Raw genomic sequence first — 21,019 nt, forward strand, 5'->3', positions numbered from 1 at the left:
CCTGGACATTTACTTGGACTTCAAATTTTTATCACCAATACTGCATATACTAAAACCTACTTCAAAATTACAGGCTTACATTAGTATCAAAGCTTTATATTTTACCCTCATTCTTATGTATGAAACATGATTATAATCTCGAATGTATCTTTTTACCTTGATACCTTCTACAAAGAAATTTTTTCCCTGAAATGTAATGTATGGAATGATCATTTTTATCTCTCATGGTAAAGAAACGACTTCAAACACCAGATGAAGAAAATGATACAATACAGATGTTTGGTGTGGTTGTCTTAAGGGCAAGTTATTCATAAGTCAGCACACATAGCACTTATGCATTGAGTTCTGAACCTTACACAATCTTAAAATCACCACTGTTACTTCAAGTAACAAATTACATGAATATGTTTTTACTCCTCTTTATTTCAAATGACATAAACAAAAACAGTGTCAGACCACAATACTAATTCACCATTTTTCTTCAGGGTATATAATTCTTCCACCAAATAGTTTACTTTTGTTTTTGAATATGTCCATATTTTTGTCTATATGATTCTGATACCAGTTTCCAAACTTAAAAGTTGCTGCAACACCAACTAATGCAGCATAGTATGGAAACCACCTTGGATTAAGCATGGAAAACTTCGCAAACTGAAAAAAAAAGGTTATTCTTTTTAAGTACAATGCAAGTGTAATATGTGCACATCAAAAGCAATCTTTAACAGCAGGATACAACTTAAGCAATTTCAAGCTTTATACATGTTAGTACTCTTGACACCTCATCCCTAATTGGAATGGACTACTATTCCAAACAGTCAATTATTCATCCATGAATAACCTAATAAACTAAAATGGGGATGGTTAAGGCCTTATAAAACTAGTTTCACCCCCACAGACATGGGCCTGTCCACAGTCAAAAGATATAGGTCATTCATGTGTGTAGGTGTCTTATTTTACCTTTTAGTTTTATTTTGAGAAGTGTCATGGTTCTGTTACCATGGATTACTTTTATTACTTTTGTGGTTGAGACCTTCCAGAGCTTACTTAAAGGTGTTTACACTGGTTGAAGACATTTTGGTTATTTATGAAAGTATTTACTATTTTGTATGTATGTTATATGCTGGTGCATTTGTTCATTCATTCAAAAACAAAAGTATCTACAAACCAAAAATGTGTGCAGATATACACAAAATATATTTGGTCCTACACAATCACCTCAGTTTCAATCATACATAAAATCAAGTATATGAGTGAAACATTTCCTGAATCATTATCTTTGTGTACTTTTGTTAGGCATTAATATCAGAGAATGCAATCAACAATTTGCCAAATATTGACTTCAGTTTTTTTTATAAAAAAAAAGACAATATAAAATCATACTTATTTCCTAGAAAGTCGTTATTAAGATAAATAAAACCAAATGGTTATTTTGTGCAAGATAGTGACTTGTGATACGTTATTAAGGTATACCATACCAACTTTCATTGAATTCTGTTCAGAATTTTGAAAGAAATGTTAATGACACAGATGCCAAGGGATGGCAATAGGTCACATCTCACATTGCCAATGGCAAAGTGAGCTAAAAACAGGAATAAATACCGGTACACACCTGACCGGACACTATATGTCTGTCCATCACATTGTAAGGGGCGACCATTAGATTCGTAGGGGGGTGGGGGGAGGTGGGGGCTAGCAGATTTTGAAAATAAATAATCTGTCCCTGATTATTTAGGAAATAAATAATCTGGCCTCATCATACCAGAAAATAAATAGTCTGACTTTGCAAATTGCTAGAAAATCAATATTCTGACCTTGGGTAGTAAATTGAAAATAAATATTCTGATCTTGATTAGTAAATTGAAAATAAATATAATGACCTCCGCAAAACCTTTAAAAAAATTTAGCTCGCTATACTTGCCATAGTTTCATAAATTAAAAAAGTATACATGTTTAAATACTCCACAAGTTTTATAAAACACCCTGATAGTCTCCAGTGGCAATACTAAATACATGTAAATAAATGACTTTACTGGGGTAATGTTTAGTAGTCTATGGGCTGGGAGGGTACACTGTCCACACCCCCCCCCCCAACTCATCAACTTCATGATGGTTTTTAGGTAACTTTATACTTCCCATTACCGAATCAATTTGTGAACAAATTGTGAAACATGTGAACAAACTAAACAAATACAGGTATCATCATGTAGCCCAATGTCTAAACTTTACAATGGCACCAGGAAATTTGCGGTAACACTCAGGGTTTTAGAGTAAAATGAAAAAATTGTATCCCTACCCCACCGAAAATCGCTTAAATTGACATAATTTTCAATGTCAAAACCCCTAGAGTATTTATGCTTCAGTACAAAATAGCATATTTGGTATTTTCTGTTTAGTATCATCACAATTAATACTTTTGGGGTTCTTTTGATGAATTGTGGCGATTTTTGTAGTCAGAATTTATCCAAAAAATGCAAAAAATGGGATTTTTAATTTTTCCGTAAAAAGTCAAGTAAGTTCGACTCTACAAGTTATTGCTCAACTAAAATGTCTCAAATTTGGTGTCATTCGATAGATAATTTAATTTTCTACATAAATAAACCACGAAAAACTAATTTTAAAAAATGGATTTTCAAAATGTGTTAAAAATATCACCCAGAGAAAACTGGTCCAGTATCAAACAGTTCTCATTCACAGCATACCGACACCATAAAACATATTTTAGGCATTCATAATTAAGATAATGATATATCCAATATATCTGATTAATTCAAGTGATTAGATTTTCTTTTTGAAGTTACAATTTCTATAAAGACATAAAAATGGGAATTTTCAGAATTTCAAATTTTGAAAAACTCATTATTGTCATATTGAAACTGAAAAATACTTGCTTGAAATGAGAAGACATGTTGCTTACATCCATAATTAAAACACAAGTACTCAAAATGTCTATTGTACACCGTTTATATGCCCAAAAATAACATTTTACTTCATGTTGAGGTATTCTTCCGACACAGTCGATATAGTTTCGCTTTTTACCCTTTGAGCTTAAAGACGCTCTAACCATGGAAACACATGTCACCTGATCGCTATTCTTTTTCCTGATTGGGCAAATACTGATAATTCAGTGGCATTACAAAAACTGTATTGAAAATTGAAATGTGTGACATGTGTTATTTCCTTCAATGAAATGTAGAAAAATATTAGTTAAAATAACAAAATTCTGCTGCGTCAGCTATTTTTTTTTTAAAGATAGTACTTGTTTCATAGGTAGGGGTGGCATTTTTAACTTGACTTGGGCTCATTTGGAAGCTAAGACACTATATTGAAGTACCGTATCAGACAAAAATTTGTTTGAACTACAATATTCTGAAAAAAAAAAATTACCATAACTGGTGATATAGAAGAAATTCTGAAAATTCCCATTTTTACAATTTTTTAGTAATTGTAACTGCAAAAAGAAAATCTAAGTGTCTTTATTGATCAGATATGTAGGGTACATCATTATCTAAATTATGAATGCCTAAACTATGAGTTCAACAGTAAAATTGTAGAGTCGAATTATTCCAATTTTTACAGGAAAAACAAAAAACCAATATTTTTTTGCCTTTCAAGGGCAATAACTCTTATATGAGTCGTCTGACAACTTTGATCCCCTGAGACTTTTGTAGGCTTTATAATAAGAATCATTTCAGCAACTGAAAGTTTCATTCTATCTATCATAGTTTTCAAGATATAGGCTGAAAACTGTAAAAAAAAAAAGTCATTTTTCACCTCTCAAGGGCAATAACCCTTACATGGAGTCATCTGACAACTATGATCACTGGAGACTTTTATAGGCCTTATAATAAGGATATTTCAGCAATTGAAAGATATTGGCCAAACCTAACGGTTTTGTAGATATATGCAAAAACCTACTGTACGACTCCTATGTTCTATTTTTAGTAAAGGCTGCCATGATTTTTAACCGATCAAAAATCCTAACACTCATTTTGTTAAGGATACCCTAAAAAACAAAAATACAAACTTTCATTGAATTCTGTATAGTAGTTTTCGAGAAAGAGATTTTTGAAAGTACAGCAAAAAATGTCCAAAAAGGACAATAGCTCCAACATGGGTCAACAGATTTTCACCAAAATTTGACCACAGATAGATCTCACCATGCTGAATATTTTTGACCTATCAAAATTTGGCTAAATCTAATGGTTTTGGAGATATATGCAAAAATCTGCTGTCTGATCCCTATGCTCTATTTTTAGTAACGGCAACCATTTTTTTTAACCAATCAAAATCCAAACGGTCATTCTGTGCAGGATACACTAAGGAACAGTCGTTATAAGTTTCATGCAAATCTATTCAGTAGTTTCAGAGGAGAAGATGTTTGAAGAAATTATTAACGACGACGACGGATGCCAAGTGATGGCAATAGCTTACGTGGCTCAAAATGGATTTTTGCCTTAGTGGGGTATAAAAAGTAGACAAAAATACAAAAAATGCTTCAGTTTGTTTTTTGTGACAAAAAGATATGTAAATGAGAGGTATAAGGGTACCTGAAAATGATATTTTGGTTAATGAGGGGGGCTGCACAGGGGGTTATCTCAGCCCACATACTATAGTTGAATATTGTAATTGTAGATTTCATTCATAAACATAGATATGCGAATCTGTCCCCTAAAATGTCCCTCACATTTTCCACTAAATATGGGGCATATTTCAGGTTCAGGAATGCCACCTGTTGGATATAGTAGAGACTATGCCTTGTATTATAGACTCTTTTATGAGTATGGAAAATAAATAATCTAGCCAAGGTTATGATGAAAATAAATAATTTACTTTCACCAGGCTGGAAATAAAATTTCTGAAACACCCTCCACCCTTAAGAATCTATGGTCGTCCCCTAAATGCAGGATCATATTTTATAGTTGGTTGTCTTTAAGCAAAATGCTAGTCCTTAAAGTGTTAGTGTGTTGTCAAAATATTATTGCGTGTATGATGCACTCTTCACGTACACTGATATTTTTTTTAAGATTACATTTATAACATACAGTTAATTTAATTAACTTTTTCATCTCACATAATACATTTTTTCGTTGTTCTTTTTATAAATGATATATTCTGTACACAAATATCAGTACTTACTCTTGTCATTTTAATATTATTAGATTGACAACTCAATAGTCTTTTCTTTTTCTTCAAGTTCTGCCCTTTTCTTTGCCTTGTATTTTCTTGTATTTATGATATTTGAAATAATCAAATATGCTGCTACTGAAGGGAAGGCTATTGATACAAAGTTATGTTTGAAGACTCGATAGTATCTGGAGACCTGTCCCATCTGAAATAAATATATTGATCAATCTAACAAACACACACATTAAACTTCTTAAAGAAACAAAGATTCACCTGTTTTCTATTTTGTTTCTTTTAATGTTATATACACTGGATAATATATCGGTATGGAAGAAAGGGGAAATCTTGTGTCAATTAGGTTTAAAAACTGCTATTAAATTCTGAGAAAAAATGGCCTTCTGACTTCAGACCTATCAAGTATTTAGGATTAAAATCTAGTGCAGGGTATCGGGTCTGTTCACCCTAGTAACATGTTTGCTCTGAGTCAAAGTCTGTTCACCCTGCAGTGGGTTCATTCACCTTTGGAGTCTGTTTGCTCTGTATTTACATGTTTTTTTTTTTATCAATTTTGTTTTACTTGGTAAAATTGAAGAAAAGGACAAAATATAGACAATACTGAAAATGGATATACAATGTTGAAGGAAAATTGGATGCTACATAAAGAATTAATGGTGCCTGCAGGGAGTATTATATAAAATCCCTTGTGCCAGTGAATTATAAATCCTTAAGTTGAATTACCATGTTAACAATAAGTTAACAAACAAAATCATTAAGTTATTTTTTTCTCATAGTTTTGACATTACATGATTTTACGTTCATGGAGGCTAAAAACCACTAATTCCACTTTCCATAGGCTTCTATGCTAATTTCACAATATTCAATGGCTTCTCTGGACTTTACCTTAACTTTAACCTGCAGAGGACTATATATCAGCATGATTCTACATATGTCAGCTCACAATCCTCAGAATGGCATGTGGGGTTAGCAGACTTGCAGTGCAGTACTGGTCACCGGAAGTGAAGGGTCTATAAATAGCATGGGAAATCCCAGTGTTTTCACAAGATAGGGGTATATTTAAAAATCATTATGGAGATTAGGCTTCACATCACAAGAAGCAAAATGCACCTATAAAATGTACAGAAATGTTTTTCCTTTCAGAAACTGTTTAATTTTTTTAAATAAGATGAGAACTTTTTTCACAGCACTATGAGGAACAGGGGTAATTTCTGTGTAGGACTATTTTTGCGTACGTTCCAAATGCTCATTGGTTGAATTGGTGGTCTGTAACCTGGAAAGCTGACATCTTGGAGATATTCTGGTGTGAGTAATCAATTTTAATGCAAAGACCACACATGTGTGATTAACATGTACATGTATAAACACAAACAGTTATCTATTATAATTGGTAATTAACATGTACTTGTGAAAAGTTAGGTGATTGGTCTCTTTGGTCTTTTTTTAAGAATTCATTTTTAGGCACCACAATTTCAATTTTTTAATAGGGCCTAAAAAAATTATGTTTCCAATCACCCAAGCAACTCTCCTTCAGACCCCCTACCCAAATGTTTTATTTGTGATTTTGAAAAAATATAATAAAAAAGCATGCTGACTGTCTGACAAGATGTTTTGTTTCTATACTAGATAGAAAAACAAAGGGTTAGAAATACTGGTTGTTTCTTTTAAGAATTGATAGTTAACACACATGTTTAATCTTTGCAGATTTGGTTTTCATTGTATTCTGAGTTTGGTTTCAAAAAAATAATAATAAATAATTCCTACCTTACAAAATTTTAGAAGGGTAATCATAGTGTCATACATATGCAGGGTTCTCCATGACTTCTTTTTGCATGGCGCCTTGCCATGTGTTACTTTCCGTGCGCCATGTATTCACACTTGCGTCACACATTGAAAATCAGCAATGTATTTCCCAATTACTCTCTCTTATTTACCTATATCTGTCATAAATCAATATGAATTGGCACGTGTGTTTATTCTAACAGTAATACAATGTTTTGATTGGTAATTTCGGGGGGGGGGGGGGGGTGCTAAGGCGTCAGGGAGTGAAATGCGTGTGTAAACAAATATCGGATCGGTCAAATTCGCAATTATCACGGTCAGCAAAATCAATAAGATTCAAATAAGCTGAATGATTTCTACTGTTTTTTTTAATAAATAAAATTTGTTAACTTTTACATTTTATAAAAATATCAAAAGTTGAATTACAGAAAATTTTAATTTGAGAAAGGTCGGAGAGGGGTAAGACGATTTTAAATTTATAATTTATACAACGCCTTCACAATCTCAGCATTTACCTGACACAGAAAGGCAATCCAATTTGCTTCACTTTTCTGAAAAGGTGATGGATCGACTCCCGAAAGCTCTAAAATATTGTTTAATGACAGATTTGGACGAAATTGACGTTTGTCTAAGTTTTGTGGTTAAATTATAAAGAATGTTTTTAATGGTATCAACAAAATGACCACACCTAGCAGTGATTTTAATTTCTCTAGAGCTGTGGACCTATGGTCAAGCCTAGGGAAGAGAAAATTTACCTTGGTATAATTGAGTTAAACAGTACAGACAGAAAGATTTATCATTGTTGATTATTAATTTTTATGTTATAGCAAGGATCTGTATTTAACTCCTTGGTTGTAGCTTGTGCTATTACATGTAAATATGTCTCATTCAACCTGATCATATTTTCTTTGGCAATTTATTTTCTGAGTGAAAATTTGTCCAACCGGAGAGTGAGCCATATATGATGTGTTCATTTTGATCCATGGAGATCCCTGCATATGTATACACATGTATGAATCAAATAATAAGTAATAAAGTATATTTAAATTTGATTGTTTATTTTTTTATCTGGGCAAGATAGGTCATTTTCTATAAACTAACTTGGTACTGAGGCATCATTAGCGTTGATTGGTCTGCAGTTCGCAATTCAAATAATTCAATACACAATAAAGCTTTGATGATGGGACAAATATTAATTTTGACTTTAATCAATTTGAAATTAAATTATAAGAATTGTTTTTAATTCTTGACAAAATCATGCTTGCATAACCAACTTTGAGGCAGTTTAAACTTGTTTATGACGCGTAAACTGTCCCAAAGTTGGTTATTTTGCAAAACCTGGTCAAAAAATAAAATCTATCATTAAATAATGTTAAACATACTTGTAAAATTATAAGTATATGTATATAGTATTCAGCTGATTTTCAATATTCTTGGTTACTGCAACAGCACAATATGCTTTCACAAGGAACAATAAAATTTTAACTAAATCCCAAAACTTAGTGGCAAAGCAATAACAGTTAATGATGTATGTAAGATTTTAACTCCTTCTAACAAATGAACTAAAATGGTTCATTAAGAATTGTCATTAAAATCAAGTTATCCTTCACATACAAGTATAGTTTACGTACCATAATGTTATAACCAAGACCAAGTTCAAGTTGCATAAGTTAAGTTAAAGCTGGTCAAGGTCAAAATATTACGAGACAGTGACAAGGAAAGTAGTTAGGTAACAACCAAACTCAACAAAATTCTGACAAACAACTATCTAATCTGTTACGCACGATTGATTAAAAATACTATTAGTATCTTACATAGAATTTGTATGGAAAATCCACAACTGATATGGACTCACTCCAGTGTAGTCCGCATGTAAATAGCCCCTTCTACCCTGGCAAAGAAGCTAATTTTGTGTATGCTCGATTACTTTCATTATACTATCCCCGCAATATAGGGAAAAAAATAAAACTACTCTTACTTTTTGATGCCGAATTTGCAAACTTGAAATACAATTTAGCTCTGTTTGTCATATGCCGCTGACGTTATTAAAAATGTGTTTACAAATGGCTGCTGTTGACCACATCAAGTTTGAATATATTCATTCATAGTCGCATATTCAACATTCAAGTAAGCTAAAGTCGTGTAAAAGAATTGTCCGTTAAAGACAGATAATTGCGCATAATAAAACTGAAACTATATGTATTTCAAATGACGATTCGTTTCAATATATTCATGTATACCGAGTATAGCAAACAAGTTTCTACATGTTCCTTGATATTTCTATACTAGGATCAGTATACACTGCATGTCCATGTTGTGAGCTTTCAGATACGTACAGCAAGGTAAAAGTGGTAATGAAGTCGGCATTTTAGTGTTTAATTATTTGTTAGTGATTTCGATGAGGTTACTTTATGATTAATGCTACATTCGTAACACTGTATATGTTGTAAAAATGTACACTCTCCAACAGATATTTTCGTGCCGACATGCAGCTCCACTAAATATCCTTTTTACTTTTAGTGTGTTGCGGGTCTCATTTATATATTGTAATTTGTTTCAACTGAAGTATAACAGTTCCCAAGGATAGCAGAAGTATTTTAGTTATTAAAACCTTTGACTTACATGTACACTACTCTCAGCAACTTGTGTTTCTCTAACACTCAAGTCAGAGTTTTAAATCTGTGTTAGTAAGTTGGTGAAACATGGTGTCAGTCGGATTTTTTCATGTTGAAATGTGAGTGTTACACCCACCCAGCTGGGACATATTCTCAGTGGTGGGGTAATTGTAATTTTAATTGTTAATCAGCTGTAATTGATTGCATTTCTTCAAGTAATCATGGTAATCATCAATCAGCCGAAAATCTGATTACATGTAATTTAAATTAATCAATTACTTTTCAAAATACACTAATTCTGATTACTGTATGATTACATTATGATTACAATGGAAATGTTAGAGCCTCAAATGGTATCCATGGATAATGCATCATGTCAACAATAAAAAAAAATTAAAATGATTGTTAATTATTCAGTGCTTCTTTGTGTAAATTTTTCTTTTGTTTTTTTTTCTTTTTTTGTGAAGATACTACATAATGTTAATTCAATACCAACAAGTAAAACCCAAGAGTATTATGGCTATTTTCTTTTATATCCAAATATCCCTAAGGCAAATTGTTATATTGAACATATATATATATATATATATATATATTATAGATCTATGTGGTTTAATAAATTGGTGATAATTGATGTTCTACTATACTTTAAAAAATAATATTTCCTTTTAAATACAAAGAATTTAAGGCCTTATGAAAAATACAAATAACATAAACAAAATGTTCCAGACCTTTCAATTAATTCAGTTATTTGCAAATTCATTGTAATCAGATGTAATCATGACTACTTGCCAATGTAATAATTAATTTAATCAATTACTTTCAGAAATTCTCTAATCATTAATTTAATTTAATCATACATTTGTCAAAGTAATTGCAGTTTAATCAATTACATTGAAAGTAATCAGACCTATCTCTGTATATTCCAGTTGTTAATTGTGTACGGAGAAACACAGACCTGGGTGAAAAATCACCCACCAGGGTGAAGTTAATCTCATTGATCTTCGCCGACAATATGGACGTTAGCTAGTACCCAAGCTCTCAGGTTACTGACCTCCAAAATTCATTTGGGACCCAGAAAATCATAACAAGGGAGTCTGGAGGACATGTGAAAATTCTTAAGCTAATCGCGAAATCGATACTAGTTGATTTGTCCAGGTTTAATCCAAGCGGTTCAATAAAACAGAGGTTGAGAGGATTAGCATGTGGTATTAAAGATTGACTAATATAACGTGAAAATCGTTAAAAGAAAAAACATTGATTGTTGATACATACTTCATAATTGCCCTATATTGAGTACTTATAATTAATTGCAGACCATGTGATGACCAGACACACGTCGGAGACATTGTGTTCATTTAAATTTCTAAAAATAGACAACTATATATATGCGAGGTTCGTCAAGGGGTTATTATTATACAGGAGTAAACAATGGTTGGTATCAATGAAATTTCGAAACCGTTTAACAAAACTTATAATTAATATAAAGATGTATGTAGGTTGTATTTGAAACATACTTTAAATAAGGAATTTCTCAGAGTTAACTTGAAGCATTTTAGCGGCCGAAAACAACCGACTGAGGACAACGTTTGGTCTTCGTTTGGACATCGTCTTGTAACTTATATAACTATTACTGACAATGTTCCCAGTCCTGATTAAGGGCTTCTACTTTACAATTCTCATGTACACATTATCTTGGGATCTGTAATTAGTTTCTTTTATTTCTAGAAAAGTCGTTCAATTATTAAAACTATCAGAAACTTAAAGCGTCACCAGACTGTTTATACAAGCCTGTCACTTGAATCAAATTACAAAAATCAATACTTTCAAGGTGTTTTATTGATATTTATAAATAGTAGTTATCAATTTACAAGTGCAATATTAAAATATCAAAAGATTGCATTATTACTCGATAAAAATACAAAGTAATATTTCTGTATGATATTTCCCTTTTATTGGACGTAGCTAGCTGTAAATAAAAAACAACACATCAACAAATGATAAACATATACAAAATATTAAATAAAGATGATGCCGAATTTTTAATGATAGGACTAATTTTTTTATCTTAACTTGAGTGCTCCGAATTACCTGAGAAACAAACACAATAAACATTGTATCTTACAATGAATTACCCATTATGCCTCATTGAATTCGATGACTATTGCAATATACAAATGGTCGGTGTTGGCTAGGTGGAATTTGGGTGGTGAACAGTCAAAATGTCAGTGTAACACAGAGTTTCACTCAAGTAAGACTTGAGGGTTAGAGAAACAAATGTTGCTGATTGTAGTGTAAGCTGAAGGTTAAACCCCAAAATGTATAATGTAAAACCTGTATCTGTACTAAATTCCTGGTACCCAAATCACTATATCGCTGATTTTTCTATGATTACAAGGAATTTTATACTGAATCAATGAAACTTGGTCCTATATTTAAATAATATTATAGTGTTCTAATGTGAAATATATAATGAAATTGTACAAATCACAAAAATCCAGGACTTTGATTTTCTGTTCTTGAACAGCATGTGGAAACCAAAGGAACAGTTGAGAAAGAAACTTTTAGAACTTCATATTCATTTCTTATTATTAGGTAAAACAATAGAACAAAACTTGAGACTAATGGAAGATAAGCTTATTTATTACTGAAACTTAATCTTTAATTCAATTAAAAAAAAAAGCCTTAGAATATTCTGCAGTAAGTAAAGTGCTGAAGGGAATTGTTCAAAAGAATTGAAATGAACAGAACAAATACATGTATGGAGAAACTTTTGGAAAAAATAGGAATTAAGGAAATTAATATAAGCACATACTGGTAAATATATGGTAAAAACTATTTAATTGCATTCAGGTGTTAGCCTTTAGTTCGTCAGTTTCTATTTGGTTTAAACTTCTGATACTATAACATGTACCTGTATGTACATTGTAAATATAAACTAAGATGATGTATGATATTCATAAAAGAAAATAAATTGAAGTATATGCTCTCCTAATATGAATTCAGTCCTTTAACAGTACAGATTTAACACAGTTGTCATTCAAAAATATGGATGCTAGAACCTCTATGTAGTTAGTCTATATAAATCCTGTTGTGTGTAAGCACTATCTCTACACATCCAAATTCTACAAAATCTAATCTACGTGTACCTGTGCTCCAATGAGTAATTTTTTAGTATATTTGGTCTTAATTGTATGAATGGTACATGTAACAACCCCATTGTAAAGAATTATTAATAAACTTTGACAAACATCGGCAACACATCTGAAGCAATTTATTATTGCTGAAGGTATAAAACTAATATGGCTTAAATAGTAATAGTGAATATTGTTTTCACAAGATGAAACCTAGCCCAGAATTCATGTCTTATTGATGTACATTGCTCTAAACTAAAGTGGAATGCTAGGATATTGTCAAACGACAACTGCTGATATCCTTATGTGCCAGATACATAAACAAAGTAGGATAGATTGAGGTGTGAATGAATATAGGGGATTAAATGAAATGCATGTATATAACATCTTTTAAAAATGCATGTGAAGATGTGAACATTCACTCATATGTCAAATTTTGATATATGTGATTGAAAATGAAATGGACGAAAAAAGTTCCTCATAAATATTATACTACTGGGTACTTAAGTAAAGGTTCTCAGAGACTCAGACAAATTTGAAAAAATACTCATTGTCTTGAAATGACTATGAACTGTAGTACATTCTAAAGGAAAAACATTTGAGATTTTGATATACATGTGTATATTAGGAATTTACATTTACGTCATTTTGTCCCTTTATTTATTGTACCTATATGATGATTGGGTAACCTACAGCATGAAGGGCTACAAATAATGAAATAAATTGAATAGACCACTATACCTTAAAAAGTCTATTTTAGTTGCACTAACCTGCAACTATTTTCACTAAGGCTGACCCTGGGTTATCATCACTGAGAGTTAAATATCATGAGTTGATATCATAGATAGGGTTTGGAATTAGGGCAATTTCAGAACATTCTCTGTTATTTATGACAAGATAAAATAATCTACCACCCATGCAAGTTCAAAAATAAGTTATTTACCCAAGGGAAGACTTAATCAATCTTTAATGAGACTCAACCAAATGAAATAAGATAGCCATTGTATTACACCCAAGGGTGTCAAAGATTTCCCAATCTTTCAAGAGGATAGCTGGTGTATTCATTTTCTCATATTGAGTTTTCATCTCTGCTTACTGTAAACGCTTTGGATAGAAATGCCTTACAAGTTAAATTTTACAGCTGATCATGACACATCAATGTGGTCAAGGGATATATGTATGTCATTACCAAATGTAAAATATGAATCACTTGTTCTCTTGATTTTAATGTGCCATTTTTTATGGGAAGGTACATATGTTATATCATTAAACAGGAATCTTTAAAGTTGTGTTTTCATTAAAAAAAATGGTAATAATGAAAACCAATTAAAAAAAATGTTTGTTGGAAACAAGTAGATACATGTAGTGAGCACTTATCTCATGCTGTAAGTTGTAAGATGTAAGTTAAAAAACCATTTTTATTATTTTTAGGTTAAAGATTTTTCAAAAATGGATGGAGAATCAGATATAGAGTTCACAGATGATGAAATTAGGGATGAATTGTCAAAACTTGGATATGGTAATGTGCCTCAGCACAGGTTCGAAGAGTTCAAAAATGGTAAGTGCTGTATTTTTCCGAAACACTAAAAAGTATCAGAACTCTTGGATCTTCACTTGTACATTGTATGTAGGAAGTAGATTTTAATAAAGCCATATGCTTTTTGAGGTTTTTGATCTTTCTGCTCAGTAATATTCTATTATTTATGCAAATAAAATTAAGATCTAGTCTTCATATCAACTCAAGATTTGAGGGACTCCTTTTTGGCCTTGAAAGATATTGATTAAAAAATTTACATTTAGGGATTTATTTCTTGCAATGTGTCTGGAAGGATAAAATGTGTTGAATATTTTCATTTTAACACACTTATAAGTAAATTATCCATCCTATCATTAATATTTTACCATTTATAAACAGGAAGTGAAGAGCAGTGATTTTAACCAAGTAAAATTGGCAGGAAAATTCAAATTGATGAAAGTGTGTAGTTTTTGAAAATCTTGTGTTAAGGAAATTATTTTCTTAAGCTGATATTGGTTTTATTTAAGTATAATTGTTAAGTAGGATAAATACTCTGTTAATATAGCTTTTGAATGTAAATTCACATTAGCGCTTGGATAGATTTGAAATTGGAGAAAAAGGTGAAACGGAACAAATTTGGAAATGTGTCTGAAGTTGGATCAGTAGTATAGATTGATTTTCAGTTTATACATATGGAAATAGGACAGTTCTTAATAGTATATTAAAATGCAATGTATGATCACAATTTTATTTAACATCATATAATCTTTGAAATTTTGTTCAAGCTACAATTTTCACAAGAAACAAAAACTGCAAGTGCTATCAGCACTTTGATGAATGCTTTCTTTATGATACAATGTACTACATGTATTAAATTAGGAGACTTTACGGCAGGAGATTCCAGTTTATTTCTGCTTGAACTGGACATTTATGTATTAACACTCATGAGATTAAAACAGGAAATTTTGTACAAAAAATATGTGTAGTGTGTCAATTAATTTCAAACAAATGAAAGTGATGAGGTGTAAAAATTTAAATGTACCTGTAATTTGGTTTACACTCTGAATTTTACACTCCAAAGTACAATGCTCTTCTGGTTTTCTGGTTTCTTGTATATCTATTTTTCAAAATTGTTTTAATCATGAAATTGTTTAGATGCTGTAAATGCAATTGACCTGTTCGAGGTTAAATTCTTATAGTCTCAAGGTTGAGTTGAGTTTTTCTAATTGTATGTCCAGTGCACTAGTTGAGTAAAGTTTTTATATCCACTGGTGTCTTATATATTCAGGGCTTGGTGTAGAAATATTCCACTACATAATATGTGTATTTACTTTGTAGATCTGAGGTCTCTAATCAGTCATGAGCGAAGTAAGTTGTCATCACAGAACACTAGTATGTCATCACATATTGCTGATACAACTGGTTCAGTGGCAGGTACAAATAGCTAACATTGCTAAGTAAATAATCTTATTCTTTGGGAGTAAAGAAAATATATTGATATATTATATTTACTATATAAGTCATGCTAAGTCTTCTTTTTCTCATTCCAAATTCTCCCAAAATGTTACATATATAAGAAAATATTTCAATATTTTAATTTTTAAACGGAAACCATATTTTTGTCCCTTGCAGCAGTTTGACAGTTTATCACCTTATATAGACTCTCATGCATACATTTACAAACATAATGGAATAAAACTGTTGTTTTTTTTTATTATTATTATTTTGATGAGAACCTTCAATGAAGAACCAAATACTTATAAGCTGAGAGATTAAATGTGTATAAATCTTATGTTTACTTAAGTTACAAAGTAAAAAAGATTAAGCTTGACATATGGGGTGATTCCCATATTGGTTTATCATATCATATCTATTTGGATTGATGCATATTACTGGTATGGCATACTTTTGGTCCCTTTTGGAGGGTGGTCCATTTGAGCAGTGCTTGCAATCAACATAAAAAAGTTGATAATGAATACACATTTTAAGTATGAAGACTAGCTAAAAAGAGACAGAAGCTTTTCCTAAACTGGATGTATTTACAATTTGACACCAATTTATTTGGTAATTTTTATACACCCACCCTGAAGGAGAGAGGGGGGTACTGTTTGACCCCTGTCTGTGTTTCTGTCTGTGTTTCTGTCTGTAATAATTTATTCTGTCACAGTTTTCTCAGCCACTACCCATCACAGCGGCTTGAAAGTTTAACACATTCTTCTGGGAGGTATGTTTTATGGTGGGATCCACTTTATGAAAAATTTTACACCTTCCTTTTTAATGAGGACTATGTTTATTTTCCTTGTATCGTGATTGAAGGTCGCAGTATCACTAGTGTGCCATCACTCACAGATTTCTTGTTTGTTGGTTAAAACAACGGTATTATTATTCAGTGTACTGATATGATAGTGGCAAATTTCTGGTGGATATATTCACAATGGAAACTGTTGAGTAAGAACCGTAATCTAAAATCAAAAATTGTTTTTTAGGGTATGTAGTTTAATTTCAGGAATTCCACCAAGGAGACGTTTCCCACTAGAAGAAACTCAGAACTCATACCAGGGACCAAATTATTCAGATTACAGGGTATGTTATTATATGTACCATAGTATTGTCCATTATAAGGTTATCAAAGGTTCCTGTGTCTTGAAAACCACATGGAAAGTAGTTAAAAGGTAGTCAGTTTATCCAAGTGGCTTTTTCTCAGGTCATCAGTTGATATATGTTCATATACATAGTGGTATGTAACAAATCATAAGCCAAATTCCATAACTTTAACATTTGTTGGTTATCAATTTTAGGGAACAGTTGTAATGGGTAAAGAAAATAGATATGAAGACAGATACACCTTTAAGAAGCCTGTTGATCCTCCAAGAGGGAATTTTGCCATGTATGACAGCACTACTGATACATCTCATTTACAGATTAGAGATGATGTGTCAGATACTGACTCGGAAAGGAAGTTGGTCAAAAGAAAAGTTCTCAGGTTTAATAAAAAATAATAATTTAGGGCTATTCCAGAAATATAAGTAGGGGTGGTTGTCAGGGGACTCTTTTTGTTTGACCCCACCATGCACACAATTTTAATTGATTATTTTCTTTCATTGTAAAGGCTAACTATCTTTAATCATATTCTTTAATATTTTACGTTTTATTTTTATTTTATTTGTACATTACCTTTTTAAACATGGCTATTGTTCACTTATTCATTATTCTTATCTTGAATAACAACCACCTATCAAATTTTCTTAGAGGTGTGTCCTGACCCACACCCTTCCACTTCTTTTCCAGTACATGTGCTTTAGTTTAGATTATAATTGTAGGCTCATGGTAGAATGGAAAGAAAAACAAAATAAAATGCCACCTTTTCATAACATTTTCGTGTATTTAACCAAAAATACATAGTATCAACTCTTTCATGCATTCATAGTTGTCATGAATGAAGCTTTTTTGGTTTTAATAGGAAAAAGAAGGATGGGTCTAAAGTTATAGATGAATCTGTTACAGAAAGTGAAGCAGGTTTGTATTAAAAAATGTAGATTGTTTTCAGATAGACTAAGGTTTAGACTGTTATATAAAATTGGGTACTGCAATATAAAAAAAAGATTAATTAGCTTCAATAAATAGACATTTTTTTTCTTTAATTCAGAACAGAAGAATAAGTTAAGATTTTTAAAACAAAAAACGAAAACAAGTAATGAGGTTATGCTTTTAATAGAAAAAGATCATTAAAAGGGTTGCCATGGCAAAGCCTTATTAGAATATTTTACTGGTTAAAAACTGTTATTATATCATTCTTTATGTTATTATTTTTATATATTATAGGTAGTTTAGGAGATATAGATGACAGGTTAAAGGAATTAGGTATAAGGGAGAATAACAGATGTGTCTCAGCCAGAAGTGAGGTAAACACTTAAGTGTCTCTGAATAATGTGTTTATAGACTTAAGTCTAACATATTATCCTGTCACAGTTGAAGTTGCAAAGACAATATACTAACCTTAGATTAATTACATCAGAATATTTTCATATTATTACCAAAATTTTTTATTTTCATTTTGGTATCAGTTTCAAACTTAAGTCCATCTTTTTGAAACTATCAGCTTTTATAAACTTTATATTTACATAATATATATTATCTGTTTATTTTATTGTTATAATTTATATTGATTCATAAGTCTCTAAAGGCTGGTTGATGTGTGTATAAGGTTAGACATTTAAAGAATGATTATGTAATCAATGCTATGTATCATTAGGTCATATATATTATACATATATCAGGCTGCACTTTAAAATAAATTCTATTCTATACTTATGTTACTCTTTATCTCCCTTGTAAAAAAAACTTTTAAATACCCTAGAATCTACAACTTTTCGCAGACAAAATTTCATAATTTTTTATGCTATGAAAGTTCTAGGACTCTATTGATGTTTTAAGTCATAGATCAAAGGTTTAGTTCCTGGAGACTATGTTTTTCATGGTACATTGCAAGGGAAGGCTATGCTTTGTTTTACACTTGTATTATGTAAGGTTGATTTTCCTCATTATGTAGTACTTTAAAACATCAAATCAAAATTTGTAGTATTATTTGAAAGTTGATAAAAAATAATGCCTTAAATGGAGAATGTAGGTAACTTATGAAATAGTTTATGAAGATATTCTAAACTTATTTTGTATTTTAGCCCCCATACAGACTTGCTCCAGATGACCCTAGGCCTGCCTCTGTTATTTTGAGAGCACCTGATCATACAAAAGTAACCAGAAAGTCAGATCCTGTAGCAAGATACCAACAGTTTCGACAGTCATGGTCTCAACAAAAAGCTCCTGGAGAAAAATCACATAACAATTTACGTTGGAGTGTTCGAGAACAGATGTTATCTCAAGACCAAGTTATAGAAAAGGTACTTATAGGTTAACTCAGTACATAAATGTAACAACATGTATCTTAATGCACTTTTGAGATTCATCAAAAATATATATATATGAGTGCTCAAACTTTAAATTGACCAGAATGATCAATGTTCATTTAAGACAAACTAATATAAAAGATACTGCGAAATTATTTACCAAAAAACATGTGAACTAGTTGAGATTTTAATATGAAACATGTACATATGTATATAATTTTTAATGGTTTTGATCAGGTAGTTCAGAAAAAAAATAGTGTGGTGTCCATCATTATCCATAGGTGTCGTCTGGACTTTGTTGAAGAGTCCCTATATTAGTGAGCCAATGCATGGTATGAAGAAAATGCAAAGCACCCTTTAGCCCAGTTTATCCTGATTTTACTCTTGGTCCTATTGAAGAGTCCCTATATTTTGTTACTTCATAAATTGAAGGAAATGTAACTTAACAATGTGTCTTTCACTGATTATTGTCATATAGCTGTTAGATTATCTAGTGATTTACCTGGAAGGCAGTTCACAGGTATTTTGTATTAGTAAGAAATATACATTTTTTTGGGTGGTCATGTACTATTTAGAAAAAAAAAGCACCTTTTTATCCTAATTTAACAAACAGATATTTTTTAATCCAAAAATGTGAAATAATGAATATATACTAGTAGTATTTGTTATATGTTCAATTATCTTATCAGTCAAATTCTCTTGCAATCATGAGTTAGATTGCCGGAGATTGTGATGGTTAACATTACATTGTAGATTATCTTGTTTTGTAATTCATTGTTCAGCTTTTTTTCTTTCTTCTTCAGAAATCTCATCGAGTGTTTGTACCCAACAAATATGTAGTACCAACAGATAAGCATAGAAAATCATTACGCTGGAACATACGAACAGACTTAGCTCATGGACATATGCCCCCACACGGCTTTTATCATGAATGTTAATTTAATGTTTCATATTGGAATTTTATCATGGCTGTGCCAGTGAATGATGTCAACTTAAAATATTGATAGAAGATATTTAAGTGTTCAACTGGAGACTTGTGTAAAAGTTTGAGACTTAAAATGGCTAGTTGTAGCAGATTATTTTATTAGAAAAGAAATATGTTTAAATTGCTTTTCTACCTTTTTCATAACTGAACTGAGTTCTAAGCTCTTTTAATGAAAAAGTCACTAATGGTAGTAAATCACAGCTAATTGAGGTTTTCAATTGAAAAATATTGCTTCTGAAAGGTTAAAAAAACCACTTTAATGGAAAGTTATCACAGTCTTTACTTTTCTTTAGCAGATAATCACATGCTCTGGCTGATATGAAATTGAAAATCTAAAACACTGTCTAATAAAAAAAATACTTGGAATAAAAGTTCAAATGCTTCAAACCCTCGAATTTCATTTTTGTATACTATATAGTACATGTATTGAAAATATTTTAAATGATGTCTTATTTGCATTTACAATTATTATTATATATGGATGTAATGTCATTTGTAAGTTTTTAGCTTTACAGGCAAAATTGTTTAATGTTATCATCAACTTTACTGCCTGATATTTTCTGTCTTAGGCTACTGCAGTATTAGTAACAATATTATCAACTTTGCACTTTACTGGGTGTGCATATAAACAGAATATGTTAGTTTTGAACATCTTGACAGAACATCAAGTCTCACCCTGTCATTCTTGTTTTAAAACTTTTAGTATCAACTTTAATACTGGTGTTATTCTGTATCCATAAGAAACATTAAATGTATTTATAGAAAATTCTTTAACAGTTTTCTAACTTGCATATTCCAAGAATATTCTTTTAACAATGTAAAATTACCAGTGCAAAATGTATTCTGAACCAAGTGAAAATACTGTACTTTAAAACTTAACTATACTGTTGTAATGTACATTGTAGTATTTATTGTCAAACTTAATAAAAAATGTCCTTAATGTT

At 31.1% G+C, this 21,019-nt stretch overlaps 1 protein-coding gene and 1 long non-coding RNA gene across 3 annotated transcripts; one reads left to right on the forward strand and one right to left on the reverse strand.

Moving 5' to 3' along the window:
• Positions 1 to 403: 403 nt before the first annotated feature.
• Positions 404 to 8,860, reverse strand: LOC148624306 (uncharacterized). The gene is made up of 3 exons (XR_015919672.1): positions 8,736 to 8,860; positions 5,137 to 5,329; positions 404 to 651 (listed from the first exon to the last, which is right to left on the reverse strand). It is a non-coding gene; the product is annotated as an uncharacterized LOC148624306 (long non-coding RNA).
• Positions 8,861 to 8,959: 99 nt separating this feature from the next.
• On the forward strand, positions 8,960 to 21,019 carry LOC148624307 (centriolar and ciliogenesis-associated protein HYLS1-like). 2 transcript variants are annotated; one of them, XM_088567000.1, is made up of 9 exons: positions 8,960 to 9,048; positions 14,102 to 14,228; positions 15,525 to 15,620; positions 16,693 to 16,769; positions 16,985 to 17,169; positions 17,647 to 17,702; positions 18,009 to 18,088; positions 18,866 to 19,084; positions 19,894 to 21,019. In XM_088567000.1, the coding sequence occupies exons 2-9, from the start codon at positions 14,120 to 14,122 to the stop codon at positions 20,026 to 20,028; spliced, it is 957 nt and encodes a 318-aa protein (XP_088423126.1). In that variant the 5' UTR covers positions 8,960 to 9,048; positions 14,102 to 14,119; the 3' UTR covers positions 20,029 to 21,019. The 2 variants fall into 2 exon arrangements, with proteins under 2 accessions (XP_088423126.1, XP_088423125.1); XM_088566999.1 differs by lacking the exon at positions 8,960 to 9,048 and adding an exon at positions 9,190 to 9,263 and having other exon boundaries at positions 19,894 to 20,207.

This window comes from Perna viridis, chromosome 2 (assembly GCF_037379345.1).
Source record: "Perna viridis isolate PV_CMFRI_1.1 ecotype Kerala chromosome 2, ASM3737934v1, whole genome shotgun sequence".
In the NCBI taxonomy this organism is placed as follows: domain Eukaryota; kingdom Metazoa; phylum Mollusca; class Bivalvia; order Mytilida; family Mytilidae; genus Perna; species Perna viridis.